Below are 18,261 nucleotides of genomic sequence, written 5' to 3' on the forward strand. Positions count from 1 at the left end.
TCATTCATGTAACCACCATTTTATTTCTACATCATTCCGTGCAGATTTTAATTTCATATTTGTAAATTAAGTTATGTATTTAAAATCAACTTAGCATATATTCATTACGTATAAACCGATATTAATTGCTTTTTTTTTCTCTATGTTTTCAAATTAAAGATACTAGATATTTCGAGAGTGGATACACGTCATTCAGGAATATTTTTATGCAAGGCAGAAACTGTTAATCCAACATGGTCACCACAAAATTCAGAATACGGTTCACGCTTATACGAAAGTGGAGTTGTAACTTCACCTTTCTTGATACAAATCCAAGCCATTCGTGGCATAGTTTATTCACGTCCACGTTTACTCCCGGGAAGCCCCATGGAAGTATTCTCTACAACTGATTCAGATGAATCACAGTTGGTGGATCCATATAAACACTTTGTTAACAAGCGTCAGGATGAACAGAGATTAGATACAATTCCAGGTTCATCCAGTTATTTGCAAACTGTCTTGCCTTTATGGCGTGGTAGTGATAAAGAGAAAGAAAAACCTATTATGACAAATGCAAGAAAGATAGTTCAGGAAGGTGGAAGACTCATATTAGAATGCCAAGCTCGTGGGAGACCGAGTCCCCAACTACTCTGGTATAGAGGTGGTATGGGATCCTCAACAACAAACAGTTCTCAGGCTATTACATTCGATCAACGGATCAAGTCAGCATTACAGCACTTACCTTTGGAAGATGTACAACGAGAACTGGGAATTCTTATCGCTGACTTCGATCATCTTTTTCCTGCTGTAATTAACATGGTAAATATATCAAATGAAGTTACAAACAAAGCACCTGAAAATCCTGGAAGCATTCACAGAAAAGGAATACAAACACATGAATTAGGTCGTTTTCAGTTGTCTACTGGTCTTCGAAAAGATGACCAGGGAGACCCCGTTATAGCAATGTCACGCCTAACAATCAATAACTTAATGCCTTCAGATGCCACTCGTTATACTTGTCTTGCCCTCTTGAATTTGAATTACTATGGTGGGGCTGGAAATTTTACTGATGTTGGGAGGTGAGTGTATATCTGTAAAAATTAATTAAATGAGATGACTTACGTATGCGATAAACCTTTTTGCCTAAAATTGGGTCTTGAATTATTCCATGTCCAAAGACATTATGAGGACAATTCATTATATGGAATAGAAGAAAGTTGTCGTTTGATGTTAGTAAGAATCATTTTTCCTCAAACCTTTTTCTTCAAGTTCAAGAGTTTTAACTCAGATTTAAGTGTCATATTTAGCAAGAATTAACGACGACTTCATGTCGACGTGTCTCGTATGAGTATTTTTACATAAGTGAATCAAAGAGTAGTAGAATAGTTAATTCATTCGTTTTATCCAAAAATTCATGATACTTTCTCCATTGATATTCTCGAATCAGGCAAGAACAACGAATGTATCAGAGCAATATGAAGTCGTTTATTATATGAATTCCCTTCTGCTGCTTACAACCTAGAAAACATATTCTAACTTTACACATGATGAAATTATTGTCATTGTTTTTGTGTTTTTTAAAGTTCTTTTTCATAATATTCTAACTTGATGTAGGTTTCTACTTAGCTGAAGCTTTTCATCAACACTCGTACTATTTTTTTGCAGCATTCTTCCTGATGTTGTTCTCAGACCCAGATTTGTTCGCTCAGGAACTAATTTAAAAGCCAGCGGATATCCTGGAGAAAGTTGCAGGCTAACATGTGAAGCATATGGCGGTCTTCCGAATGAAATGGGTCTACGGGTTCGGCTTTTAAAAGGTCCTGGTGTCAACAAATTAATTTCTTCTTTATCTTATTCTATGTATTCAGAAAATAAAAATCCTATATTTAAATCCTATGAAGATCTTGCTGAACCTCAGTCAGTTCATTCTTCATACACCAACCCAATGTTTAATCATAAATCATTCGTTAAAGACAACGAATTAAATGACTGGTTTCCATCTGATACACAGTACACAAGTTTGTTGACTGGAAATGGCATGAGCGATAAATCAAATAACAGTGATTTTATTGAAATTGTCAAACCTGGTATGAATCCTCGATATCACTTGAAAGTTGAACCAGATCCGCGAAATCCATACGCAACAATTTTACGTTTGGATATTACAGGTAAGCCTTCGTAAACTATAATATCATGTATCAACAGATTATGGGTATTGTCAGAAAATGTAATTGTATCGCTTTTGATTATTAGTTATTCAGCAACAAACTATTACTGTAGTTAGCTATTTATTCCTAAAGACAATTTGTGATGAATTTTCTGCAAAACATTTAGTGATTGTCCATAAAGCTTGCGTTTCACTATCTGACAAAAAGATATTTTCACTGCATGAAATTTTAAGAATTTTCCACTAATCTTCAGAATTGTTTTGTAACATTAGCACTTTAATTACTCTTCAAATTGATATAGTGAGCAATGATTTAACGAATTGCAGTGGGAACAATACTTGAAAATGATTTATTCTCAATCCCCTGTGGTATATTATTACATCCTGTGAAAGAGTAATTACGTAACTTATTCAGTTGGTTATATCTGCTGGTCATAAATATTTAATTATATGAAATTGTAAATGTGTTCACTCTGTAGGTTACTGATTAATTGATGTTGAGTAATACCCATTTTAAATTATATAAATCTGAATGTTAATCTGACTAAAGAACCATATAAAAAGTAGTGTATTCAGGTATCAGTTAGGTCTATTTTGGAGATCGAAACATTCTTATCACCAGTTTCTGTTTTTTTCCTACTCATTGTTGGATTTGGGGTTCCAGTATCAAGCACATGTCAGTCAAGACTTCAGCAAACATAACACACATATGATTATGAAACCTGTAGGTAATGTTTTAGTGTTTTGTTATAAGTGTTCTCTGCCTATTCCTGGTTTTTAAATACTGCAAATTGTGATTCGAAAAATACTTTACAAAATATTTTTCTTTGGATTTTCCATAACGAAACCAGTCACTCACCTTGAAACTAAGTCAATAAAAAGGTTAATTCTGTACATTACATTTGCTCGAGAGCTATCTTATTTTGGGTATCATTAAAAGTCAGGGAGGACTGTACTACTGTTTTGTCCTAATATGGATCTCCTCAGGAGTGCGCCCATACTGACTACAAGTGAGCCTAAACTATAATTCCTGAACTCTAAATGTTGATGTATTTGGTAAGAATGGATTATCATAAAATCAGTGATTCCAGTAAGAAACTTGATAAGATTCGATTTTAGTTGTGCACTAATTAAGAAATCGATTTGGTTATTTTAATTTAGAAACATATTCAGTTTCAGTAAGAATATGTAATGTATTTTCAACATTCATTGTTTGCATACAGATTGAAGGTAAGGATATTAATAAATTGCTCGTTTTCGATAAATTTTGGATGTAATCATCTAAAAGTATTGAGTAATTTAGAGATATATGATTTATTCTAAGTGACCCCAAAAACAGTATTATGTAATAAAGTGGTCCTTTCTGATAAGGAAGATAACTATATGTAATAGATGGGACTCAAACTCAAAAAGATTTTTTCACTTGTGTAAAATGATTTAACGGGCAATCATCACCAGTCTGTAAATACTTTGTCAATTTGTGAGTGGAAAAATTTAGGATATTTTAGTGATAACACTAATAATATTTTCTGAAAGCGAATGTAGTTCCCATCTTTTTGGACATTTTTCTAACTCATTTAAAGTGTCTTTAGTATTTTTTTTTATTGACCTGATGCAAAAAAGTATTTTCTTGATATGAACTGTCAAATCTGACACACTTCAACTGATTTGGGCCGGATTACTCAACTAAAATAAACAGTATCACTTGTGCATATTTGAACTATGAATGATGATAACTAAGTCATTTAAATATTTCATTGAATTATAAAAACAGGTTTGTTTGTTTGTTTAATTACCGACCTAAAATTTAAAAACCTTTCAGTTCTTTTGACGTTGCTTACGTTTTAATAAATTATGTACGTGCTGGTTAGTTGCATTTTACATGCTTTTTGGTCAATGGCTGACGTGTTTAAATAGTGATTCTTGTGATTGCTTCAGTCAACATTCTGAAACCTAAGTAGCAGTTAGATTTACCATTCACTCATAATAATGAAAAATTAATATCTATAAGTGAGATTCTTATAACGCATAGGAATATATGAATTACTATGTTTGAGCATTTGCTCATTTTCTTAAACAACGGCTATTAAGTATTGTAACTGCTATCAGTGAGATTTAAGTTACTAATTATCGACAGAAATTACACCAGATTCTTCGTTTCAATACTTTTCAGATTTAACACCAGAAGATAATTCATTTTATTTATGTGAAGCACTCTCCGGACCTCATTGGCGAGCAGCTACTCCTACATCATCAGAACCGCCTGGGAGAGTGACAGTTTGGTTCGCTCCACCTGCCGCAGAGCCTCGACGTATTAGTGAAATATCAGACCGATTGGATGCGGATGAAAGTGAAACACTCTCTCAACCTGGCAAATATGTTGTTTATGGTCTATCTCATTTACCTTCTAAAATAGCTTGTCAAGCACTAGGACAACCAACACCTCAATGGAAATGGGTGGGACCACAAAGTGGACCAAGTGTACCATTAGGTGAACTAAATGATCCGAAAGGGTAAGTAACCTTACAGATTAGCGTTGTGCACTTCAACTCTGCATTACATTGGAAATTGTAAAAGTCTTAATTTTAGTTTTTAAAGGCTGAAATAAAACAAGTACTGATTTTAAAAACCTAATGTCAATTTATCCCGAGCAATTAAAATACCTAAGAGTAAATATGTCAATAAAACAATAAAGAAAAGCAAGTGATATTTTCGACTGGATGATTAGCGTCTACAACGGTACTTTCTGCTGCTTTGTGTCACTGCGATGTAACAGTTTGATTACTGGATAAATAAATAAAGTGTTTATCATAAAAGTAGCCTTAGATTCAAACTTCTACTCTATGTGAAAAATATAATAAAATTAAGCAAAAAATCCCTTTATTTATCCACCCCTAGCTTTCTTCCAGTCTGCTCCAACACCAGACATCGCCTGTCCAGGTGGCGGTGATTAGGCACATGTAACACATGTCCTAACCAACTCAGTCGATAAAGATTTAAAGTTTTATCAATCGATTTGACACCTTTGTTAAGTGAAATATTTCTTATTTCAACACTGCCCACTTGGCAGTAATAGAAATAGTAATAGTAATGCAAATTTCCAGTCAATGTTTATTTTGAAGAGATATAAAATTTTTTTATTATAAACTTAGAAGGGGTAATTCATCTTGATGTATAGAAACTTGGTGCGTATTAGGAAAAGCAAACGTTCACAATGCCTTCACATGCAAAAGCACTTTAAGAGATATTTGGCTCATATTCAAAACAAAATTGACTCTGTACTAAACAAGATATTAAGTGATATATATTGTTTGTTTGAATTTTCCTACTGATACTTAGAATTGCAAGTGGTCAGTTTTTGACTGATAAAGGAAACCTATGTGTAACAGCACATGTAACCTCAGCAACATTACCATGATCTTTGTCAGTCTGTCCATTTCAGATAGACTTAATTCTTATTATAAAAGTTTTCCTTAACTAAAGCTATTTGATTATTATTATTATTATTATTATTATTATTATTATTAATGGCTTTATTTAATATTATATTTTGGTACAATATAGAATTCTCAGTACAGGGTATTTCAACAAGTTACTTACGCAAAAAAAAACAGTAACAAAGACAAAAAAAGGAAAAAAGGCTTAAAAACCTAAAAAATGTACGACTTTTCAAATTAGAGATATGTTAAGAATGCAGGTTATTGACTAAGTTAACTCTAACAACCTGTTCGTCACAGAGTATATTTGCTAGGTAAAGTATTATAGAACTCTTATACTTTTGTTTGCGTGCATGAATTTTAATGTAATTACGTCTCATTCTACCAGAAGATATACAAGGAGAAAGATAAGAGTAAAGGGCACGGTTAGTATCTGATAAAATAACACCTGCCAGGAGTTTGCATGACTTTAGATGTCTATCCACAAACATATTAATTTTGACCTCGAAAGATTCACCACACATCTTGCTAACTGCCTTCAGCACTCTCCTCAATACAGCAAAGTCTTTTCTCAAAAGCCTGGGAAAGAATAATGGAGAACAGTAAAGAATAGTAGGTAATATGCAAGAATTGACAAATTGTAAGAGTAAATGACGAGTAATCCCAAGAGCATGCAATCTCTTTATGTAGTAAGTCAGACGGAAAACCTTCTCCGATAACAATAAAACGTGAGAAGACCAAGAGAGATCAGAGGAAAAGGTAACACCAAGATAATTGACCTTCGACACTGTGTTTATCAAAGAGCCTCCAATGGCACAAGCATTATTGGATCTCAAAATGGTGTTTAGATTCCGTTCATGTCTCATGCTAATGTTAATGGCTTGACATTTAGACGGATTAAGTATGAGACCATTACCAACAGACCAACAATCAATACGAGACAAAAACCCATTCATTTCTATGGGATGTAAAGAGGAAGAGATAGGCATACATACAGTGAGATCATCCGCATATTTCACAAAAGTGTTTTCTGTGGAAGAAGGCAGATCATGCAGAAGAAAAAGAGAAAAGAAGAGGTGAAAGAACAGCTCCTTGTGGTACACCTTCATGAGACAGTAGAGACTCTGAACACTTTCCTTCAAATACAGTGTACTGTTCCCTTCCAGTGAGGTAGAAACAGCAACCTTTAGATATGCAAATTTATGAATTACTTTTATTAATTTCTACATTTTAACTAACACCTTGTAATAAGATAAAAAGCGATTCATAATTCTTAATTTCAGTTATATTAAAATGGACTATCAAGACGGCGAATATTCTGTAACTGAATTAACTGTTCCTGCTGGTTATTGGAATGTCGGAGTATTTGGTACTTATTCATGTACTGCAACCAATAGATTAGGCCATGCTACTGGGCATGTTCGACTGCAGCTAGCTAGCCATCCTGGTAGACCAGCTTTAAGAGCTTGTAGAGTAAGTTAACTAATGAATAGTTGTCGTAAGATATACGGTGAATGAGCTCTCAAAAATATACTATATTTTTTTCTTGATCAGGTCACATGAGAAAAACATAAGTTACCATTCAAAAAGTTTAGTTTATTATTGTGTTAATATTGATCTATAAGAATGAATCAACCAAACATATTTTGGGTAATTGTCTATCCTTTAGATTAAGTCTATTCTTGGACTGACCAATTACGAAGTCATACTTTTCAAAAAAGTAAAACTGGATATTTCTTTCATGAATTAGCTTTTGTCATGTCCTTACGAGTATTCGAAATATATGTGCTTATCGTTCCTTTCCCATATTTTGGACTAACTATATTAATTCGTTTAAGAGACAGATAGTTTCACCCATCAGTAGACAAATTAGATCCTACGTATTTCATTTGTTTTCTTCTTCTAAAAGGTAATCTTAGTTAAGTTTATCAATAAGTGTATACTCATGTCATGTGTTGTAAATGTTCATTTCACATTCCTTCACTTGGAATCTTTTCATAAAAATAATTTTCTCATTTACAAAGTGATGCAGATGTTATTACGATCAATTTCGAGATTTATCGCCACTGGTGCTAAACTATTAAATTAATATGGTTCAATAAGATTTTTGATTAGAACGTTATTTATTAAAAACTGATATTATTTCTGAAATTATGGGAAATTTCATTGGCACATGAGTGATCTACGAAATGTTTATCTTCTAATCGTTGATGTATCAGTTAACTTCTAATCGTGTTTATTCATCTGTTCAATATTCTTTAACATTAACGTGGTATTTTATTCAAAAGAACTTATTCTTTGGGCTAGAAATTGTCTTGGATGTCAGTTCACTGCGTCAGTAATCGGGTCTCCTGAGGAGCGATGGATCGACTGCTTTTTATCATTCCATTTCAACTATTAAATTATCTTAACAAAGCATATTCGTTGATTATATCACTATTAATAACTATTTTGGAAAATGTTTTCAAAAGAGATGATGGTCATTTAATATCAAGGAGTAGGAAATGTAAAGTACCATTCTGGTGTATTCTACTTATGTTGACAGATATAAGTAGTATGTAAATCAATCAGAAGTGGAATGCCTTGCATCAGAAGACTGGGAAGATCGAACTGAAGAGAACAGAAAGGAAAACAGAGAGGAATTGGAATAAAAACGCAATTGGAAGAATTATGAAGTATGTAAAAGACAACTAATGGAATATATGCAAATGATATAATTAATGTATGTACTCAACGTATGTATGTAATTATATATGCATTTCAATATTTCAACTAGGTTGAAGCAACTTTAATTGAATTGTGTGTTGAACCTCCAAATGAGACAGGTGGTTTGCCACTAACTCATTATGAATTAAGAATCCAAACTCATCCACGTGGTGCTTTTCATGGGCCTTTCGCTTATCTTCCTGGTCGCAGAGTGCTGAGATTACCAAATCTTATCCCAGGTTATTACTATCGATTTGCTCTGTCAGCCGTATCAAGAGCAGGAAGAGGACCAAATGCGTATTTACAGGTATGTGTAACAGCACTTATTGCTCATTAACCTTGTCCACCGTTAAAAGTTATCCATCACAAGTCGTTAATGCAAGTTACTTATTCTCATCTTTATTTTTAAGATCTTTTTATCTGACATTGCAGCACAACTCTTATATTTCACACAAATCATTGTAAACTATACACACTATGTATGTATAGAAAACCCAGCTTACTCATTTCCTTTAGCTGATTAACCAGTGATCGCCTTTTGCCACAGGACATCCTAATGTTCCTGATATGCTCAATTTGAAACATCAGAATAAACAGCAGTAGTAAAGTTCATTCGTCCTACTCTGTAGTTAACGAGCAGTTCCCCGTCATAATTTACATCTTATCGGTAACCTTCAACATGACGTGTCAATAATCTGGCTAAACACATACTACTTTTAAGTTACGAACTTATTTTATATTATCTTCTATGTTCGTTTGAGTTGTTTTCAATAGCTTTGTAGGAAGAATGTATTTCTTTTACTTTCTTGTTCAAAGTCAACTAGTAGTAGAATGAGAAAGTATTCTACTATTAGAAAATTGTTCGATTGTGAATGATGCATGCATTACATATACATGTTTCTTATTTATTCAGTCTTCTATTATAAAATATCCTTTACAAATTACTGCTAATAGAATATCCAGTTAGTTAATGTTGGTAAAAAACGGAAGATTTTTAAGTTTAATAAAGGTATATAATTCATGTTTTAATTAGTATTCGTCGTTTGTAATCATCAATTAACTTTATATGTTGATAGGTTACAACTAATCGATTATCTAGACCTGTACTTAAACTACTTGCTTCTCAGGATTATATTAGTCCCACAGGATATAATGTTCATTGGAATACAGAAACTACAAACGGTATGGATATCAATCAATATAATATCAATATAAGACCAGTAGAAGTTGATTATTCCATGGGTAAGTTTAATATTTTCTCCATAGCACACATAAAGGCTAAGTATGATCATTGTTATTTTTATTATTATGTAAAATAAAACAAAACTGCAATATCTTTCAAGAGGACGAAATCATTTGAGTTTCTGATGTCTTGGTAAATACTTTAATTAATGATGGTGAAGCTCAGTTGTGCTTAAGAGTGTTTAAACATTTCAAATATAATTTTTTTTCAAAGTTTTTATTGAAATAATTAGTGAACACCGAATAGAAACTGGATGTCAATGAATGGTAAGAACAGTTTTTCAAGTTGTACATTAAAATGGACAAATCTTCATAAAACTATTGAGATACTTAGAAATAATACTACCATTAATAGAATATTTTAAAGAAAAAGGAAATAAAGTCATTATTCTTGTTCCTCTAAATTATGATGATTGTAAATATCTTGGTCGATTGGTTTTTGAGTCTTATGAATTAGATGAATGCTGCAACTTATGCTAGTAACAACTGCCAACTAATACTGATATTAATACGAAACAATTAGATGAGAATGGTTTCTCAATTTCCTTCGTCCTCATTTCACTTATTCCATACACATATCTGTAATTCAAATGCAAACTTTCTTGTTTGAGTTCATGTGACCCGTTTTCACTAGATGCGATTTCGTCATGTGTATATAAGTAATAAATTATTCTATTTTCCTGCTGTTGTTGTAAGCATAAGGTGGAAGAAAACTATTTAGGAATGACAAGACCAAAATAAAATAGTGATCCATAAATTCAGTTAGTGCCTGTCTGTAATATATGGGTTGGCCTTACTTATCTTGATTAATATGATAGGAATAGTAAAAGAAAACACAATTTATTGACAGTAAAAAAGAGAAATTCGAAATGGTGTCCACTTTTTTTCGCTCTCCAAATATTGGGCATCTTATTATTTTAAGTCTGCTTGTTACTCTACCAGCTGATTTCTTTCTCCTTATTCCCTTTTCAAAGTTTTCTTTTACCATCGATTTCCTCGTTTTAATTAGCAGAGGTGTCTAAAAAAATTAAGTCATTGAATTTTAGCATAAGATTCTACATTTTTGTATAAGGCTTTTGAAAAGAAAATTAATTTTCAATAGGTACATATGCCCAATAATTCTTCAAAATGTCGGTTAGTTATTACAATCATTTTTTCTGTATGATCGAATCCTGTACTCTTAAACATCTATATGTGTAAAGTTGTCTCATGTCTTAGCCATATATGCTGATTGATCATACAGTAGTAACCAATCTTCTGTTTGTCTAGTCCTTACTGCTGATCAAATTCTATCAACTAAGTTACAATATGGCCAGTAGTGTGACGCCAAACTGTACATATTACCTTTGAACATAGGTATACGTGAGCATAAACTCGATCCTTGTTTCGTACTGTTTGACACTTAATAGCAAAGTTCACTTCCATTACTGAGGAAACTGATACACAGACATTAGTACTGAGCTATTCTGCTCGTGATAGATACTCCTTAGGACTAAAAAAATATTTGTGTTCAAAATGTGATGATGGTAATAGTGATTTTAAACAGGTTAAAGATATGATTTGAATTTCTGTGACTAGTTTGTTCAGTTACCTATAAAATAAACGAGAAATTCATTTTAATAATCAGGTTGGAAGATGCTTAATGGGATAATTTCCTTATTCATAAAATTCATGAGAAATAATCTAGTCTTGTTTTATTGACGATACAATCTTTCACCGACTTTTATTTTGTAAAATATAGTTTTGTTCATGTTATTCTATCTGCCCAGTTTACCTTCCCATAAAAGTAAAGTCGGTGGTACCATAATTTATGGACGATCTTAGAGCGACGCTAAAGTGATCTTGAGACAACTCACCTTACTATAGGTCTAAAAGTGGGTTACAAATTAGTATAAGGAATTAAGATTAGGATTTGGAGTTAGAATTTAGGTTTAAGAATTAAATCAACAGTTTTCATCACGAACTGACATAAGTTATAATGACGAAGTGCTATTTAATTATATAGGTAAATGAACTTCGCAGTAAAATATAAAACTTGATATCTTCAATCTAATTGGTTCGTCCATAAATTATAATCTCGCCGTAAAAATTTTTTCTTATCTTGTGAAACGATATAAAATGAAGCACATCCGATTGACAGAAAATAAATGACGTAATTTTTGGTTGATTAATTACTGTGTTTAATATAACAACAGAGTTTTACAAATACGAGGGCTCAGGGCATTATTTTAGGGCTTGAGCCATAACTACTATAAATACATCAGGTAAATTGGAATGCAGCTAAATATCATAAATTGTCCACTATAATTTCAAAATTCCCATTAATTCTTTTGAATCTCTGGTTTAATCAAATCTGACAATTAAAAACACAATTAATACACTACTCGATATATTAGGGTTCGTGAGCGAGTGTTAAAAAAATTATTATAATTCAACACTAAATTAATATTATATCCGGGTCGTCATCGTTATCTATGCATCTCCATATTTTTTATACTTTAAAAATGATGAAACACTTCAATTCCTTCGATGTGAAGTATGAACACAAAGAATGGTACAAGTGAAGACTCTAAACAAAAATACACTCGTTGATTTGTACATCCATTTTGTTTATTATTTAGGAAAAAGGTCACATATGTCAAAGTGCCTAAAATGGTAACAAACTACATGGTACATATCATTCTGAGCATAGTTCACGTTAATTTATTACAAAGAATATCATATCATACTGAATAAAAATCACATTGAAAATGAAACTAATCTTAAATTGAGCAAATTATTACAATATAAATAAGTTGAGTATTAGTCTGAGCACTTATCACTGAATTAAAAAAGGAATTATGTGATATATTAGCGCAATACATTTCGAACAATCTGATCACGCATATACTTGATAAGACATTCTTATATCAAAATTAAAGGGTCAACTAGACTAGAAATGGAGGGTAAGAGAAGACAAGGATAATAAATAAAATAATATGAAAAACAACTTGAAACCTGATCACTCTGGATAACAAGCTAATATAACCAGGGTAGTTTTAAGGTGAAAACAATATGTTTTTGAACATACAAAGGGGATTTGAATTTTCGTATGGTTAAGGCTTCAATAAACCTTAGTATACGCCCTTCTACACTTTTGTACAACACCACAAAAATCGAGTTAAGATCAATCTTATGACCTGTTTCAATTATAGAGGATGATGGATGTTTATCCTCCATTCTTATCGGGTCATTTGATTTTTTTTTGTTTCTGTAACCATTTAGGTACATGTTCACACACCCTAATTTTGAGATCACGATTGCTCCTCCCTATGTATGTGTGACCACATATATACTTAAATTGGTAAACACAGTGGGATGTGACGCAATCGTTTTCTTGTCTTTTAGATTTTTGATGATAATATCTCACATAGTTCTAATAATCTTATTACACTATCGAAATTTATCAAATGGACTAATTGCCTTATAAAAAGAATGTAATATTCAGCAACAATCACATTGAATTAGAGGAAAATGTGATCTCACTTTCCTCCCGTCATATGAGTTGTGCTTTAGTTCAATGACAATTTAAACTATGTATATCTTGTAGTTTAGGAAATACAGTATTTCTCATTTGTAAAGTAGGAAGATCACGGTGTAAAATGTTTTTTATTATAGACCATTGATTTCTGATTCTTATTTTATTACTAAATAGTCGTTTTGACGAAAGAAACAAAAAATTCCCTTGATGCAGTCTATATGTACTATAGTGTTTATGCAACTATCTAAATAAAACTAGGCTTCATTTGATTTATAATTTAATCCAAAAATTAGGTGAGATAGTTGGACGTCCTATTGGATCTTGGACTCATTTTAATAACATTGAACCTCTGTGTGTTACATCAGTGGCAGAAGATAAAAAAATATGCAATTTCTTAATTGATGATTTAAAGCCAAACAGTGCATACGAACTAGAATTATCTGGACAGAATTCAATGGGATTCTCAGAAACACAACGAATCATATTTAGAACATCATCATTGACAGGTGTGAATGGACGAATACTAAATATGCCCTCAACTATGAGATTAAAAGGGAAATCTAATCATGTTCATCTAGCAAATAGTTCACTTATTTTTCTGTTAGTCACTATTCTACACTTCAACTTAATTTATAAAAGACTTATGTTTCAGTTATTGATAAACAAGATATAGATGTTATATAAGAAAACTTCTTATAGGCAAAATCTGACATAATCGCATTGAATAGCTGCCTCATACGTTGATTTGTTTTTCGCCTAGTATATGATTTGATATTATTTGATATTGTTGTAAAACTATTATGTTGAAGCTCTTCAGTTCTCTTACTTCCTCAGTGTCGACTTGTTCATCATATTGTGATACTTATAAATAAACAGATTTTAATTATAATTGCTTTTATTTTAGTTCGTCAGATGTCTACTTCTTTATTAAGTTTATATTATTATTCTTTACATCTCCTTACATTTTATGAATATCTATCAACCTTTGTTGAATATTTGAATTCATAAGATTAGTGTCACTTTCATCGTTTTCTCCATCTTTATATTTATTCATATGTCTATTCAGTTACATAACCCAGTCGGAAAATGTTTTCATTGTTGTTATCCTTTGATGTTTTATTTACTATAACCTTTTTATAATATCAAACGTAATATTTATTCATAATATTATATATACACTTCACCACCGTTTATATAATCATCAACATCGTAATTTCTCTTGTCAATGTAATTCTCAGTGTTTATGCTATTTTTCTCTATATTTTGAATTACCATAATCATTAATATTATTGTTATCGTTATTATTACTATTACTTTACTATTATTATTATGCGAAAAATAAATTACTTTTTTCGACTAGTTAATTTCATCTTTCGTAGTCATTGAAAATAATGAATTATGAACTTGTAGTTTGCAAGTTAAGTACCAAATGAATATTTGCAAAACGAATGTTTTGATTTTAATTAATAATTGATAGGCAGGGGGAATAAGAGATTTTGAGCTATCGCCTATTTCTATCAATTATCGTCCTCATCTTAATATCGCGGCTTATAAACCTGGTTTTAGTTTAAGGACAATATTGTGATTCATTTAATTGGTACGGTACTTTTAGAATGCAACTATACTGAAAATCCATCCATAATACCAAAAATCAAAATAAAATGAGTGTTACAAACACATTAACGAAGACCCTAATATTTCGGTTTTTTCATATTGAAATATAGATTGTTATCAAGGTTTCTGTATTTTCTAGTCCTGCTGTATAATATAAAATTTGATTAGACTGCTACCTTTATGTGATATAATTCGAAAAAAAAGTTAGCGGAAGTTTAAGAGCAAAACACCATATGAATTTCCCGACGATGCAGAAAGTTTGAAATATTCCCACATTATAAATTAGGACGCCATATATAAGCGAACAATATTGTTTTCGATTAGATCCTCATCAGGCAGTAATATTTATATGCATATATGAAATTATTAAACCAATCAAGGTATTTTATGAGTCAATGATAACAATGAAAACGATTACATAATATAGAAAGTGGCGAGTCAAAATTCGATTGTCGAGTTCCTACTTATTTTATTATTCAAAAAACATTTTCATCGGTAGTATTGTCGGTTTTATTTTGTTCAGTTTAGTTCTGATATTTTTTGCTCGTGAATCAATGATTTGTCATCTGTAGTGAATCCCAACAGTCAAAAAATAAGTTAGAGATTTCGTTCAACTAATAAACAATTATGAACTGTTTCCAAAATCCAACCATCTACGGAAAGTCAGATGAAATTAAAGAAACAACACTAATCGGGAGTCATGATGCTGAACATATAATCTGTCTGGTCTGCAAATACTTAAAACATATCTTAGATGATGTATGAAATAAAATACTGCAGATAAGCCATATTTATTTATTAACCTCAGTTTGTATATTCTTAGGAAAACTTCCTCGATTTAAACTTGTCTTTAAGAGAAACAATACACCTTGTTATACACTTCTAGTCAAGTATTCTCGATCAATCGTTTATCAGCATACATATATAATGGGAAACCTACATTTAAAACAACCGTTAATCGTGATACACTTTGACCCAATAGCAAGATAAAATTCCTACCATGAATATTTTTATTTCTACGTAGTTTAGTGAAATGAAATTTGACAATCTGTGAGTGAAAGCACAGTAAATAGCATACAAGGGGTGACATATAGATGTATGAATTTTGACGGTAGGGAAGATTTGTAGCTGAGAATTATTTTGGAAGTGCTTTTTCTCTAACCTGGATGGTTTAATGATGAAACTCCCACTGTTCTTTTCGAATCATGTGCTAATGATTTTAGTCAGAGGTTTCACAACTGAACCATCTCACCTAGCACACATCTCAGAAGGAGGTGTAGATATATCTCGTCCCAACTTATAGTTTCCTAGACACGTACGTTTTATTATTCTTAGCTTGCACAGAACATCCTATGCACTGTTCTTTACTAACCCTCATATTATTTAAACTTCACTTATTCCTAAATCTTGTACAATGGGTTATTTAAACTTCACTTATTCCTAAATCTTGTACAATGGGTTACCTTAAAACATAAACTATTCTAAATAGTTACAACAGTCCGCTTAAAGCTGGGTAGAACTTCTAAACGAAGTAGTAAAAGTGATGAAATACTTCCTTATTTCTACTTTATTTTCACTAAAATCTTATTTTTCAAACATTCCTTCCTATATGAGCTAGATTGTCAGTGGATTTATTTCAACAGAATATGTAATTTCATACCCCTCTCTTTCGTCTAAACATCAGGTTTGAAAATCAGCAATAATCTTCATCCTCACAGTGAGCTTCCATATTTTTACCGTACTAGTCCTGATGCTTCCAGTGAAAAACCTTAAATTGACACAAATTATTTGGGATCAAAAATGACTATACTATTTCTTTGTTTGTTGGCAGATGGCAACAAAACGGTAAGACAGGAAATAACTAAAGTAAGTTTTTTTTACTTAATAAGCTGCTTTATTCAGATTATTCTTATTATTATAGTCGACTCTATGATCAATACTATATATTTGGTCAAACTGCCAATATTTTTGTAGCGCATGGGCCAAAAAGTTTATCTAAAACGGTTTGATCCAACCAAGACTACAACTTAGTAACGATGATCCGTCCCTATAAATTCTGCGTTTATGGACTTGTCAAATCGAACTGTCGCTGACTTCTTCCAAGAGGTTTAGTTAGTTGCATGAGGTTTAAGAGAAACGATCAAATTATTCCAAGTGAGATTTAAATTCACGAACTTTATATAAATTAAAGTATTTAACCTTTTATAATCGATATTTAAGGTCAATTTAGAAGGGGCTTATTTGGTTAACTCTGAATAGAAAAAACAATATGGGGGAAGTAACGAATCATTTTTCATTAGATTTTCATTTGAATAAAATATCATTTAATCCCTCGAATAACTTAAATTGACTCGTTCTGTTGATAACATGTTGAATTAATTAATGTGATTAAATCTATAGGAGAGTAATAACAGAAATTAAATCAAAACAAAAAAGGCATCAGAAGATGGGTGGTATGATGATTAAGACACATTCGGTGTAGGCTGTTTTTTATACATAACCCTTGCTATAGTTAACGTATTGAAAACACCTGTGCAGTTTCTAAATTCCTGAGCAAATCAAGTGACCTACAATATACCACAGTGAAGGTGGTTTCGGTTATGTTGTGACTTTAAACTTGGGTCGATGTTTACCCCGTGCCAATCGTTGCGTCGTTGATTGAAAGATTAGAGAGCAGCGTATTATATCGATCGATTCGGTGACACGTAAACACGTACGAACGACCTAGAGTCCCGATTGGTCCCGCCTCCCTGTCTAGCCCAGCCAGTTGAGTCCAGAACACAAGTCACAACCTCTGAGATATGAATCGTTATATTTCAAACATACTCTGCTTATATACCAATCAAGCATACCACATCGTACCATAAAATAGAAAACAACATTTTGTACAATATTTAACAAGTGAACAAATATCGACCAATAGGAAATGTCCAATTAAAGTCCAAGGACACCATTGGACTTAACATGATAATTGTTGGTATATTCCTCTGCATCCCTAACAGGTTATGATGTCATGCCTTCTATCAAGATGTATTCGGAATACTTTTGTGCACTTTGACGAACACTGAGACATTTAAACTACCATACTAAGCAATACTGCTGATGTTGACTTATTGGCGTCGTTATTTTCCCAAAACAAGTGATTACACAGTGAAAATTAGATTTGTATGTGTATATGTTTAGTATGAGATGTAGATACTGGGCAGGTAGTGATTTTATTGATTTGTTTACTGAGCTTGATAGTTAAATTCACACTCTCTGACTAGTATCGCCAGAAGTGAATTCTAAAAAATACTGCATTGGAACTTCCTTAGAAGTAATTGTCTTGTTTCTTTGACATAAAATTTAATTGATTGATAGTCATAATTGTATCTTTCCTATCTGCCCATTTATTTCTATTTTCTTCTTCTATAATCTGACCTCTGTCCTAGGCATTTGTTTATTTCATATGTTGATTGACAGGGTCCATGTTCATATGAATACTGGCTTCTGAATAATTAAACTGCGAAGGTTTAAAAATTATCCAGTAGTCTTTGCATTTCTTTTGTCTAAGATTTAGAAATTTCTCTGAAGAAACTTATTTTTACTGTTCATAC

General features: G+C 31.9%; 1 protein-coding gene across 2 annotated transcripts in view; it reads left to right on the forward strand.

Annotated features, from left to right (window-relative positions):
- Nucleotides 1-14,597, forward strand: part of MS3_00003462 (uncharacterized protein) — a 29,245-nt gene extending 14,648 nt beyond the window's left edge. The window contains exons 4-10 of one of the 2 annotated variants that reach the window (XM_051211272.1): nt 160-1,058; nt 1,645-2,147; nt 4,320-4,659; nt 6,867-7,056; nt 8,360-8,596; nt 9,366-9,531; nt 13,345-14,597. In XM_051211272.1, coding sequence (XP_051071308.1) covers nt 160-1,058; nt 1,645-2,147; nt 4,320-4,659; nt 6,867-7,056; nt 8,360-8,596; nt 9,366-9,531; nt 13,345-13,724 — 2,715 coding nt within the window. In that variant the 3' untranslated portion in view covers nt 13,725-14,597. Of the gene's footprint in view, nt 1-159; nt 1,059-1,644; nt 2,148-4,319; nt 4,660-6,866; nt 7,057-8,359; nt 8,597-9,365 lie in introns of both variants that reach the window. The other variant, XM_051211273.1, reaches the window with a different exon arrangement.
- The last annotated feature ends 3,664 nt before the right edge of the window (nt 14,598-18,261 follow it).

Source organism: Schistosoma haematobium, chromosome ZW (genome assembly GCF_000699445.3).
Source record: "Schistosoma haematobium chromosome ZW, whole genome shotgun sequence".
Taxonomy (NCBI): Eukaryota; Metazoa; Platyhelminthes; class Trematoda; order Strigeidida; family Schistosomatidae; genus Schistosoma; species Schistosoma haematobium.